Source organism: Lissotriton helveticus, chromosome 2_2 (genome assembly GCF_964261635.1).
Source record: "Lissotriton helveticus chromosome 2_2, aLisHel1.1, whole genome shotgun sequence".
Lineage (NCBI taxonomy): Eukaryota > Metazoa > Chordata > Amphibia > Caudata > Salamandridae > Lissotriton > Lissotriton helveticus.
The window spans coordinates 250,527,483-250,541,825 of record NC_136060.1 but is presented as its reverse complement, the minus strand read 5'-3'; the positions used below and the strand labels follow the sequence as shown (position 1 = coordinate 250,541,825).

The following is a 14,343-nucleotide window of genomic DNA, read 5'->3' as shown; positions in this document are numbered from 1 at the left end:
GGATAGCACCGGCACTTCACAAGCACTGCTACAATACTTTTAAGGGGAGAGTTCTTGCATTTCTCAGCAGCAAACAAGCACTTCTGCACAGATTGATGATCAAGAGCTACTTCCTTTCATTTCTGTGTGGCCAGGACATATTTAGTGAGTTCCCGTTTGAAGTTGTTGTATTTATCTTCATTACTTTTTGATGTGTAGAGTAAAACTATATCCTTGTTGAGTAAAAAGAAATCTAATTCACAATGAGACTATTTTGAAGTGTTATACCATAGTGTATTAAGTTATGCCATATCACCGTATACTACAAAGCAGTAGACAACCTAGTTGCGACGGGTGTAACCAGACATGGACCTGAGCTCACGTTGTCACAAGACTCAAGTTAAAACTCACTGAGGAGGTTTAAGTAGGAAACACCTCCTCTGGGGCTGCTTGTGTTTCACTCTGCAGGTGACGTGGGTTGCCGAAAGGCTTGGACTGTTCCTATTGAAGCTGGACAAAGACTGATGTGCATATATCTGATCTCAGTTTAAAGTGGAATAGCGTGCTAAAAAAGATGGTTTGGAATCCAAGCCCGGGTCATCGTCAGGGGGTGAGAATCATTCATGCATTCCTTTCATCACTGTCCTTTGTTGAGGTTTGTTGCGAATTATGCTATGCGATATTATAATACATTATGACACCGATTTTTCACTACAAGTGAATTCCTTGTCTCAAAAGGACCAGGAATCGCTGCACAGGTGCGCTCAATGGTTTAATTGTACCCATTAGACCAAAACCAAAAACTTGTACGCCTGTCTTAAAGCTCCTCTTCAGTTTTAGCAGCCACGACATTAGAGTGCCTCAGACCATGTCACTGGTCTGGACTAATCTATCCCGTAATATTATAAACTGCCGCTTGTCATCGTTTGTTTAGTTCAGACCAATATAAGGTGTTTCTATAGCAGCAAGGGAAGTGAAGCTTTCTCAGATAATTACGTGGCTGTTTAAAAAAACATAAATGTAAATGGTAGAATATATGGGGACTATTAACCAGGGAAATAAAATCTAAAAAGGTGCATTTTCAAAACTATTCAGATTGCAAGGGGGGGGGGTCAGGATTTAGCCAGATGTAGTCCGGTATGGAGTACCACTGCCGTGGAGTGAGACAAGGGAAGGCCTGCTTAGATATTTTGGCTTTCGTTTTCCATTGCCTGCCAGTAAACCATAGTTTTGTTTCCTTGTGGTAAAATGAAGGCCTAAGTTTATTGCTCTAAGAGTTATGCAGGCCAACATGACTTCCACTCAGGCTTCACACTAACTGGAGCCATAGATGCCTTCTTGGGATAGGAGAAAGAGAGTCAGAATTCTTAGCATCATGATCTGTGACTAACTGGAAGCTGCATGCAAGATAGCAGAAGGAGGTGTGCCAGAAGGTTGTGATAGGCCTGCCAGGATAGAATGACCTACATCTTGATGCGTGAGAATGACCACCTATACTGTAGATCTGAAGTCATTACAAGGGATATAATTGATAGGAACCAGATTTAATTCTCTACACAATGTGATCATTTAAATGTGATTTTGACCTAAAATGAAGTCACAATTTTGCACAAGTGACTAGAGATACATATATCCTAAAGTGGATGGAATAGATGGCCTTTTGGGGGTTTATAGTAGATTGTCAGCAGCAATTTGGTTGTTGTAGGGCTTTTTTCTGTGTGAGATGACACCTGGTTGGTTAGCTAATCCTTAGAACGATTTCAGATGAGTTATGCTGGACATGCCTGACATCTGAAGACAAAGCTGAGTGTCAACAGCATATTGATGTATGCAGATTTGTTTATCTTGAAGTGTTATAGCAACTTGCTCCATATACATGTTTAATAGATTATGGGAGACGATAGAACCTCGTGAAACAACAGTTTTCACATAGAACTGGTTTGAGGTGAGTCAGTCGAATTTCACAATTTGGGATCTTGAGGAGGAAAGATTTAAGCCATTTCAGAACAGTTTCTCACATTCTTGAGATTAGTGTCTGAAACAAGTGTCTCCAGCATCCATTATTTTTGGTGTATTATCTGTAGTGCAGTAATTAAGAGGCTGCTATTCAGTTTGTTTGATCATGAAAGGAGTTTAGACATAACTTTAGGTCCAGGTTGATAGTCTTGACCAATCTTATGTTAAGGAGTGCCTGGTTTTGTCAGCAAGCTATGAATGGATTAAATTACCTGTGCAAAGAATTTGACAAGGTTTTGGGAGCTTGGGATTTTGTGAGTAAAATAGAATTTGTACATTGTTTTATTGTGTGGGCCAGCGTTCCAAGATAATTTATAGTATTTTTGTAGTTTAATTTAGTCCACCGGATGATATGTGTCTTTTCATTTGTTCTTACAGGGCTATCAACGACTTATAAGTTGTGCTTTTCTGCTGATCATTTCAAGTTTTTTTGTTGCTCTTTTGCTTTCATTGAGACCTCTGGAGTACCAGAGTGCAGCTTGGCTTTTCCAATGTTCTTGAACCACAAAATCATACCTATACTTTAAACATTAAGTTTTCTAGAGTTTTGGGAATCCCTCAGACTTGGATTCAGAGCATTTCGCAGCCTGTGCCAGGGTACTAGCAAACATTTGCCACCGTCTAAAGGCTGTTTGAAGAATTGTTGGTTGATGTGCTGTGCTGTGGTTCACTGCAAATTCCTGGTCAGTGGGTAATGCATGCTAATTCCTGCAGGGGTCCTGGTCCTTTAAATCTGAAAGCTGTATGCTAGGAACAGAAGAATTTGAACCTGAACGTTGGGCCCACCTAGAGACCATGGATTACTTTGAAAGCTGGTGTTATGTGGCTAAGCTTCCGAAAGTTCATCTGCATTCTTGCCACCTCATTCTGGTACCACCTGCAGCCTGCCAATTAGCTTCTTTGGGTTTACAATACAAATGGCTCTACAATAGTGTAGGCCTGCCATCCACATGGTCTTGTTCTCTCAGGTAGATGGACAGTTTGGAGAAATGAGAGAATTTTCCAAGCCAAACAAAGATGTATGTTGAGGATCTTGGGTCCATCAATGACATCTGGAGCGAATGAGCTCAAACAGAACTCACAGATGTCTAACTTAAAGCAAAGCAGAGGTGTTGTCAGGTTTCCATGTCAATCAAACAAGCTCTACTCCTCCAAGAATAGGAATTGTAACTTGAAATCCAGAGAAGCAAAAAAGTTACACTGAAATACATTGTCCAAAAATGAGCTGGGGTAGACCTGGTTCACTCATCTGTTTTGAGTCAGAAGGTGATTTCAGTGTTATGGGCATATATGTGAAACCTCTTGTGTAACTAATATCAAAGTTCACCGTAAAGTGCACATAGATATTGAACTATAAGGAGAAAAACATTATCTAAAAGGTAGGCTGTACAGCATTGACATAAAAGGTGGTTTAAAAAGCACAGACCGTATCTGTTGTCTTGGTTTCATTTTAAGTGGAACCCAGGCACACTTGGCCATTCTTTTAGCCTTCCTAGTAATATGCCTTTGCCCACTGCTTCCTAGGCAGCTCAGAGGGTTGTGAGTAGTTAAGTTCTTTATAGTCTTAATGCATTGAGAGGAGGAACTCTTCTCTAATACTCGCCATGGCAGATCCACTGCCTCCCTTAGGTCTGAATCTATTTGTGGAAACGCAGTTGTGAAATCATGTATTCTAGAAATTGCCTCATAATTTCATTTTGCATGATGTCCTGTAGTATGATTAGCTAGATAGTGGCCAGTAATAAGTCTGCATCTTCGTATCTGTCAAAACATTTCTTGAAAGAGAAGTTCTGGTGAAGTGTTTCAAGAAGTTGAGAATGACTTCTCTGATGTCTGCACACGCTAGGTAAGAAATTGTTTCATGTTTAAGATTGGAAACGGTAAGGAAATCAAAAAAGGGGAAGGAAGAGGTGGTGCTGTGTGGCACCGAGGTGGGCACGTCCTCCTCTTGCGAAAGTAACAGTAATCAGAAAGGTCCACCTCTAAGAGGATCGGTGTGTATCCTGTTGTCTATGGAATACACACAATGTGTTAAAATACCCCTCACACACCAAAAGGGCCCTTGGTGTCATGCTTCATCATCGGGGTCTTCCCGCCCGGTTGCCGGACGGGGCAGTGCTGCGACAAGCGACTGCGCTGGAGCACCTTTAAATGTGGGTGCTATGTGAGTGAATTTGAGTGAGTGTCAGTGGGGTCAGGGGTGATGAAAAGGTGATGTTAAAAAATACCTGGCCTGGTGATAGAAAAAACTATTTAATAAACACTGGCTGGTATTAATAAAAAAAGTGGTGTCGGAAAGGATAAGCGGGTTAATGGGCTTACTTTCCTGTGCGGGTCAACATGTTTCGGGGCGCCATGCCCCTTCGTCAGGACCGGGGACAGATCCCCCTGTCACTCACTAATGTTTCTCCACAATAAAGTGTATGTACAAAGAAGTGTGGTGGTGATCTTATTTATCAATGTGTATAAATATACAGTTTATATTAATACACTTCCCTTGCTAATGCTAAGATACTGATGTAGTATGCCTAAAAGACAAGAGCACAGTATTATTAATGCGCGGATCCCACAGCGCTAATCTCTGTATTGCCTGTAAGGAGAAAAAGGACAAACATACATATAGCAGTAGTCTGGCGCTAGGGAACCCGAGAAGGGAGTCCATAATTTTCATAGTTATTAAGGTGTTAGATACTACACAGTTAAGCACACACATAATTGAGCTCACACATTGTTTACATGTCCAGTACAGTAAATTCAAATGGGGAGATACTGCACTTATTTTAAAAGATACATACTTAGCAAGGTGAGGAACAATGCCCCATGAGCCAACTCTAGAGCGAAGGGTATTTGAGGGTCCAACTGCAGGTGAGACAAAAATGGGAAAAAAGAAGAAAAATAGGGGAGTTTCTGGTCCCAGTATTCTGATGGTAAGTAACTTAGAAGTGTGGTAGTGAAACCACATAAGCCACTGTCTTTTAGTCTTCCCCATTTGTCTATGCCGTACTTACTCAACCCCCAGCCTCGTTGTGCTTCCTCCTCCGTCCGTGGCTTCCGTGATAGTGAGGATGGAAGTTTGGGCGGGTGTTTTTATAGTGGTGTTAATAGGTAAATCAGGGCTGGTCTAATTAGTTAAGGGCTTCTGACTCCGGACAGCTGTGCCAGAAAGGAAGGGTGCTTAGGTCTGGTTGGTGCGGTGGCCATTGTTAACTAGTCACCGATCTTTTTTATTTTGTTAACACAGGGAATGGTGGTTAGTTCCGAAGTTCCCTGTGACTAATCGCCATGTAGATATCTCTTTTAGGTTAAGTTAAAGTGGTTAGGGAGGTAAAAATCACCGTCTTGGTCCAACCGCTGTCTGGTGCGTAATGCGCATGGGCGGAAGAGTGTTTCCAGGCCGCGCATGCGTGGTGGAATGTGATCGGTCCGAGCATGCGCGGTGGAAAGGGTAAACACTACGCATGCGCGGGCGGCAGTGGCACAATGCATGCGATTGAAAAGGGTTTGTGTTGGCTCATACCTTCAATTTACAAAATAAAGTTTAACAAAACTCATGATGCATAAAGCGGACAGGCTGTTGTGTACCATCTTGGAGTTGTTTCTTGGAAAAAAACTTTTTGGATATTGATGGGGAAAGGAACTTATTAGTATGATACAGCAATGTTTAATGTGGCTATATTTATAAATGTGGCAGGCTTGTATATTAGGTCTGGATACTAAAATTCAATTCTTAGACAGGCACAGATTGTGACAGCTGATTGGGCTAGTGTTATACTCTCTTGAGACATGGAGCTGGTCAAGAGTTTAGTTTAGTTGAGACCAGGGTATATCATCGTTTAGGCCAGTAAGATGTGTACCCAACCGATGCACCCACCTCTGTTCTTTCGTTAGAAGGTCCTTGTCATTGTTGAAAACCTCTATGACCGTCCATCTCAGATCATGAATGCTGTGACCCTTTGTCACATAGTGTGTCGCCATTTTAGTGGTGGTTTTTTTGCAGCGTACATTGCTGCGGTGTTCATTCATACGAATTTTCACCGGTCTGCTTGTCATCCCTATATATTCTTTTTTACAGGGACAGGTGATTAAGTAAACCACGTTGCGACTAATACAATTAGTAAATGCGCGTTGTTCCCATGTTTTTTGATTGGAGAATGTGATTGTACGGCTTTTTTGCGTGTTTTGACAAGACGCACATGAGCCACATGGGTGGTGGCCTCCAACTTCTGTAAGTCTGGTGGGGGCGTTGGACTCAGTGTTCCTAGGCCTTGTGTGAACCAGCATATCTTTAAGATTCTTGCCTCTCCTATGTGAGAACATAGGTTTCGGGAAATCAAGTTTACCACAATTGAGCATTCTCCAATGTTTGTTCACAATTTTAGTGATGTGGTTGGAGTTGGTGTTATACGTTGTAACACAGATGGGTCTTGGGTCGGGCTCCTTGTTAGAGGTTTCTTCTAGTAGGGCCTCTCTGTTGTTGTTGCGGGCTCTTTTTTGGCCTTTTTTGACAATGGCTTTTGGATAGTTTCTAATCAGTAATTTACACTCCAAATCTGCCGCCTGGGTCTTAAAATCCTTGATATTGCTGCAGTTGCGTCGCAGTCGAAGGAATTGCCCATAGGGTAGATTCTCGCGTAGGTGTGGAGGGTGAAAGCTGTCGTAAAGTAACAGGCTGTTTTTAGCTGTGGGTTTGAAATGTGTGCTTGTTTCTAGTTTCCCATCAATGGGGTAGATATTCAGATCTAGGAACACAAGGTTCTCTTTAGAAACAGTGTGGGTAAATTTTAAGAACCGGTCTTGTTGGTTTAGCCATTCCATAAACAGGTTGACTGAGTCCTGATCCCCCCTCCAGATCACAAGCACATCGTCAATGTACCTCTTCCACGTTACCACGTGGTTTCTATAGGGATTCTGGTCGTTGAGGATCTTGGACGTTTCCAGGTGGTGTACGTACAAACCTGCCAGACTAGGGGCACAGGTGCTGCCCATACTCATGCCGTGCTTTTGCAGGTAGAAAGTATCTTCGTATTGAAAATAATTTTTCTTCAGTGTTAGGGAGATGCACTCAAGTACCACCTGTCTTGTTGTGTGATATTTCCAGGGGGTGGAGAAAAGAACTTCCTCTATTATCTCCAAAGTTTCTTGGTGGGGAAGGCTTGTGTAGAGACTTTCTACGTCCAAACCTACTAGGAGGTGTTGTTCCGGGTCGAACTGTATCTCTTTGACCAGCTGTAGAACAGCTTTCGTGTCTCTCCGATAGGTACTGGTTGCTTGCACAATGGGTCTGAGAAATGCGTCAGCAAATTTTGACAACGGTTCAAGGATTGAATCGATACCTGATACTATAGGGCGTCCAGGTGGATAAGGGGCATCCTTAAGAATCTTTGGTATCGTGTAAAAATATGGTGTTTTGGGGTTGTCTTGAATCAGAAATTCACTTTCTTTTTTAGAGAGCCAATCATGTGCTGTGGCTTCCTCGATCATTATCATAATACAAATCCTGACCTCTTCTGTTGGGTCATCCCTCAGTATTTGATAGTTGCGCCTATCTTCCAACAACTTCCTACATTCCCTATCGTAGTTTCCATAGGTCTGTATAACTGTGGCACCGCCTTTGTCGGCCGGCTTTATCACAATGTCTTGGTTGTTGGCAAGCTCATGTAGGGCAACTCTCTCTAATCTGGAGATGTTCTGGAATTTAGTGCCTGTATCTGTGTGTAGTTTCTCTAGATCCTCCATCACCGCTTTCTCAAAAGCCAGGAGTTCCACCGGTATTGTAGAGTCAAGTAGGGTAAAGGTTGATTTTTTCTTTAGACCTGTGTCAGATTGGTCAATAGTCTCATTCTCAGAGTTCTGGAAGAACGCTCGTAGCTTTAATTTCCACATGAACTCTTTCATTTCCTGGCAGATTTTGAATTTGTCCATTTTATTGGTTGGGACAAAACCCAACCCCTTTGACAGGACTTTCTCTTGGGCTTCTGTTAATTGCAAATCAGATAGGTTCACCACAAGGTTCCCCGACTGGTTGATGCAGTCTGGCTCTGGGTTGACACTCCTGGGGGTGCTGCTGGTTGTTGGTTCCAGTGTACCTGGGTGCCCTTTCGGTTCCTTCCCCTTCGGGGGCCTTGGCGCTGGCCTAAAAAAGGCGGTGGACCATAATAGTTGTATGCGGGTGCCTGTTGGTCCCAAGGTTGGAACTGATTACCCATATAGGGTGGCATTGGTGGATATTGCATGTATCCAGGTGGCCCTTAGTAGGGTGCCCAACCTCCCCCGCCTGGTGGATATGGTCTTCTAAGGGATCGCGTCCCACCTCTGGCTCCCTGATTGCTGTTCCTGCTCGAACCTGAACTGTTGGAGCTTGTGTCTGAGTTGTCTGTGTCTTGATCACTATTGTGATTTTTGGACACATAGTCTTTTTTGATATAGGGATATATGCGTTCTTGTGTAAAGCCCTCTGTATCTTTTTTGTGTTTCTTATATTTGCTTTTCTTTAAGGTTAGTTCAAAATCTGTCATTTCCTGATTAAGTTCCTCAAGTCTTTTTTTGAGGGCGGCTGGAGATAGGTAACTTTTAATTTTCACCTCAAGTTTTGTTATTTCTATTTTCAGTTCTTGTGTAAGTTTGGTGGCAGTTTTTATAATCAGGACTAGCCAGTCCCTAGTACACCTCCAACTTATCAATGACCAGTCTCTTTTGAATTCTAAGTCATGTGTGAAAAAGAAAGGTTCATTTTTTACTATTAGGCCAGGAGGGGCAGTTTTTGTCTTGAGGTACTCTGACATCAGTAGGCCATGTAAAGCTGTCTTTATCTGTGTTCTTCTCAGAACAGCTAGTTCATCCCAATCGCCATCGTTTGTGCCTGGTTCCGAATTGCTCAGCCCTTCAAAAGGGCGGAGAGTAGCTAGTATCCTATCGACTTCTTCATCATCGAAGGTGAGGCCTGCTGCATCTTCCATGATAAAATGGCGACACACTATGTGACAAAGGGTCACAGCATTCATGATCTGAGATGGACGGTCATAGAGGTTTTCAACAATGACAAGGACCTTCTAACGAAAGAACAGAGGTGGGTGCATCGGTTGGGTACACATCTTACTGGCCTAAACGATGATATACCCTGGTCTCAACTAAACTAAACTCTTGACCAGCTCCATGTCTCAAGAGAGTATAACACTAGCCCAATCAGCTGTCACAATCTGTGCCTGTCTAAGAATTGAATTTTAGTATCCAGACCTAATATACAAGCCTGCCACATTTATAAATATAGCCACATTAAACATTGCTGTATCATACTAATAAGTTCCTTTCCCCATCAATATCCAAAAAGTTTTTTTCCAAGAAACAACGCCAAGATGTTACACAACAGCCTGTCCGCTTTATGCATCATGAGTTTTGTTAAACTTTATTTTGTAAATTGAAGGTATGAGCCAACACAAACCCTTTTCAATCGCATGCATTGTGCCACTGCCGCCCGCGCATGCGTAGTGTTTACCCTTTCCACCGCGCATGCTCGGACCGATCACATTCCACCACGCATGCGCGGCCTGGAAACACTCTTCCGCCCATGCGCATTACGCACCAGACAGCGGTTGGACCAAGACGGTGATTTTTACCTCCCTAACCACTTTAACTTAACCTAAAAGAGATATCTACATGGCGATTAGTCACGGGGAACTTCGGAACTAACCACCATTCCCTGTGCTAACAAAATAAAAAAGATCGGTGACTAGTTAACAATGGCCACCGCACCAACCAGACCTAAGCACCCTTCCTTTCTGGCACAGCTGTCCGGAGTCAGAAGCCCTTAACTAATTAGACCAGCCCTGATGTACCTATTAACACCACTATAAAAACACCCGCCCAAACTTCCATCCTCACTATCACGGAAGCCACGGACGGAGGAGGAAGCACAACGAGGCTGGGGGTTGAGTAAGTACGGCATAGCCGAATGGGGAAGACTAAAAGACAGTGGCTTATGTGGTTTCACTACCACACTTCTAAGTTACTTACCATCAGAATACTGGGACCAGAAATCCCCCTATTTTTCTTCTTTTTTCCCATTTTTGTCTCACCTGCAGTTGGACCCTCAAATACCCTTCGCTCTAGAGTTGGCTCATGGGGCATTGTTCCTCACCTTACTAAGTATGTATCTTTTAAAATAAGTGCAGTATCTCCCCATTTGAATTTACGGTACTGGACATGTAAACAATGTGTGAGCTCAATTATGTGTGTGCTTAACTGTGTAGTATCTAACACCTTAATAACTATGAAAATTATGGACTCCCTTCTCGGGTTCCCTAGCGCCAGACTACTGCTATATGTATGTTTGTCCTTTTTCTCCTTACAGGCAATACAGAGATTAGCGCTGTGGGATCCGCGCATTAATAATACTGTGCTCTTGTCTTTTAGGCATACTACATCAGTATCTTAGCATTAGCAAGGGAAGTGTATTAATATAAACTGTATATTTATACACATTGATAAATAAGATCACCACCACACTTCTTTGTACATACACTTTATTGTGGAGAAACATTAGTGAGTGACAGGGGGATCTGTCCCCGGTCCTGACGAAGGGGCATAGCGCCCCGAAACATGTTGACCCGCACAGGAAAGTAAGCCCATTAACCCGCTTATCCTTTCCGACACCACTTTTTTTAATAATACCAGCCAGTGTTTATTAAATAGATTTTTCTATCACCAGGCCAGGTATTTTTTAACATCACCTTTTTATCACCCCTGACCCCACTGACACTCACTCAAATTCACTCACATAGCACCCACATTTAAAGGTGCTCCAGCGTAGTCGCTTGTCGCAGCACTGCCCCGTCCGGCAGCCGGGCGGGAAGACCCCGATGATGAAGCATGACACCAAGGGCCCTTTTGGTGTGTGAGGGGTATTTTAACACATTGTGTGTATTCCATAGACAACAGGATACACACCGATCCTCTTAGAGGTGGACCTTTCTGATTACTGTTAAGATTGGAAACGGAAATTTTTTATTTTTTTTAAAGGGTTGTATATATGCCTTCTTCTCCAGTGGTTTGAAAGTAGTAAAAAAGATACTGTGAGAACTCTGGGAAGATTGTGATTGAGTCACAGATTTTTAATATCGAAATACTCCAGTACGCCTCTGCGCTACCATTAGAACACAAACAGATGTTGTATGAAGATCTGGTTAAGCAGTTCTATTTTGCTTGGTAAAGAGCTCCATTCATGTCTTTGATGAGGTAAGTCAATTTGACTCTCTTCATAGCTAGTACTCTGAAGCATCAGAGAGGTCCTTGTGATCACTGCACTAGTAACCTGTGCACACACATGGCCTCCCAGCCCATTGGAACGAGCACCGATGACAAGAAGCCTGGTGATATAATAGTCTGATTAGCACCTGTTGCCTCTAATCACTTCCATGAGGTGAATCCTTAACGCCATAACCTAACCGAGCTTGTGACTTCTGGGTATAAATACATTTTTTTTAATATACATTTTAGTTGCTCTATTCCACTTCACTGGAATTGAGTTCCTACTGTGGAGGTCGAGATGATAGCAAACTGTTTGCTTTTAGCTATCTTGGTTGTTTTTTGTGTGTTACTTAGTTACTCTGTGGAGGGTGCCCTTATTCCTTTTAGCTCCTTTTTGTTTGTGTACACAAAGGAGGAACCTGAGTTTGGCATATTTCATCCAATGCAGGGCTCTGCAGCCTGACTGTCGTGCTTACCTGCCATTGCGCCACGCAAGTCACGGAACACCCACCCCGGGACCTCACCAGAATAAAAGCTACCATGCTCTAAACCGCAATGGTGCCCAGCCACTTGCAGTGTCCAAAGACGTACTGTGGGTGATTCTTGATAAAACTGCAAATGTGCGGGCGCAGGCACATGCGCAGTGTTTGCAAGGATTACCCAGACGGCGAGGAAGAGGAGGAGGGCAGCCAGGGGACACCTCAGTACAGATACATGTTTTTAATTTACTTTTAATTAATGTAGAATTATTTGTTAATAGGGGGGTGGAGGCGGGTGGCGGAGCGGAGTTCCACGGAGTTTGTTTCCAACTCTGTGGACCTTATTGTAGCCCCGCTATCCCAACTACTCCCAGGGTTACACACAAGTGTCCCTCTTCTATAAAACCATAGTGTCCGAGGGCGCACAAAGCGGGCTGTTGCTTCCCTGGGGCTCCCTGTGTGATACGGGGCAGAAGGTGACCACTTTGACTGCAACTACCAGTTTTACAATTGCCAGGCATGAAAACTGCTCTCAGGTATCAAGAATACTGCTTTCGTTTGTTCCTAATGTGTTGCTGTTTTTATAAACTTTTTTTATCAATGAAAGAAAAGTAATGTTATGAAAATAAACAGTTACAAAGATCACAGTGTGCAAAGAAATAGGTGTTGGGCAAATTGCAAGGAGAAAATAGCCATTCTTCCTAGTGCAAAGATGCAGAGGCTTGGGTGGGATTACAGGGACTTTCTTAAACTTGAACTACTATTACAATGTGTTTGGTGTCCAGGGTCTTTTATTGAAGTGCAGCCTGTTGGAAATTATGAGGGTTGGGCCTGACCAGTGTAGACACTTGCTTTTACGCTCAATTAGCTCTACCCATGCTCTGTATGATGGTTTGAAAGAAAATATAATATAAATCTGGCACTTGCGGCTTACCTCCAGAATTGTGAAAAATTGGGCACACATTGGCCCACCCACACGCACCCTTGTCCCCTCCAGATATACGCTCCTGGAACCGGGCATGATGCCCATGCTAAATGCCGACCCTGATGCGATTATCAAAGGAGCTGGGTACAAAATGTAAGATCTTTCTCGCCAGTTCACAACATGGCTGTTTTCTAAATGTTCATCATGCATCTTTGTTTTGTGGACATGCGGTTAAAGGCGTTGAAGTGCTATTCATATAACTGCCTTAAGGCAAAAATTGAGAATGTAGGTTTGTGCCATCCCAAACGTTGGTGAGGTTTACACCCTTCCAATAAATAACAGTCTATTTACATACAGCTCGTGATTCACTGCCTCACTGATAGGGTGAATAGGTCACACCCTAGATACCATTTTTTGCCCTATGCTGCTCTTTGACCTCTGTGCCGTCTGTTGTCCTGTCTGTTATGTGTTTTTCTACCCCGCGCTGCTTCTTGGGCACTTCATATTGTGTGCACCTGGTGCTTGTCCAGGCGCATCAATTTCACCATTTGGGAACAGTAAAAAGGACGCTTTAGAAATACACTAAAGAAATTAATGTACTCCCCTTATTAACTTGCATTAAAGCAGAAGGCGTTTTAAGAGGGGGAAGCTACAATGTGTTGCCCTAAAATAAACGTGGCTTTCACTAGGAGTGATGGCATGCATGTATACAGACGGGGCGTCACTCATGACAGGCGCGGCGTCGCTCATGCCTCGGAATGTAGGCGGAAGGGGAGCGCTGCTCTGCACCTGTCTTTAAACAGGTATAGCAGCTTCAGCCAGCAGTGCAGCACGGTAACCCGGGAACTCAACACAAGGCTCTTCATTTGGAAATCATGGTGCAGTGACCCCAAGGAAACGTGCCGAATAATAGTGACACTGGACGAGGAAGGAATGGGAAAACACGGGAACCAATTCTAGAATGGGGCGCGGGGCGGATTGTTGCGTGAGTGTGAGTGTTACAGCCATAGAATGAGTTTCAACTCAATGCACTGTTTATCCTCACCAGCCATAGCAGCAGCACCACTAGTGCTGGCATCCGTGGGCACCGCGGAGCTCCCCGAAGCCGCATCCTTTCTTTCGGGCGCTGTCACCGGGCGCTGGATCCTCCTCGCATCGCCCTTTCTCCTCCAAGCGCCGCTGTGAGCTCGAATCCGCTCTAGGCGCCCCCAGCAGTGCCGATCGACAGAGGGGAGTGCTGGCCGCCAGCCCGGTTACCTCAGTGGGAGGGAGAAGGCACGCCGCTCTGCCATCTTCTGCCCCGGCGACGACTTCGTACGTGGATTACCAGTGGCACTCAGGTCCTGTTTCCGGGCGGCGTGGCCCCTCCCCCGGCGAGGTGGGGGGTGACGGAGAGTCCTGGGCTGCCCTTACCCTCCCATACCCCTCAGCAGGTGCGCCCTAGCACAGCAGAGCCAAACACTACTGAGGGGCTGTGCATGTCACCACGGGCTGCTGTAGTCTGCTGAAATGGGGTACACGCACAACTGACACACTGAGTATAAACACCTCAAAGTTTCTTAAAAGATACACGTCCCGAAATCAGTGGTCGGAGTGGGCGGGATCTGAGGGGCCAGACGTGCCCATTCTTATTTTAATTTAGGAAAAACACTACTCCTACTTTTTATGAAAAGACAAAAGTTGAAATGCTTCAGCTGAAGT

General features: G+C 44.0%; 1 protein-coding gene across 1 annotated transcript in view; it reads right to left on the bottom strand.

The window, feature by feature from the left end:
* Positions 1-13,997, bottom strand: part of SEL1L3 (SEL1L family member 3) — a 684,155-nt gene extending 670,158 nt beyond the window's left edge. The window contains exon 1 of the mRNA XM_078678371.1: positions 13,688-13,997. Within this exon, the coding sequence (XP_078534497.1) occupies positions 13,688-13,753 (66 nt within the window). The 5' untranslated portion in view covers positions 13,754-13,997. The remainder of the gene's footprint in view (positions 1-13,687) is intronic.
* Positions 13,998-14,343: the final 346 nt, after the last annotated feature.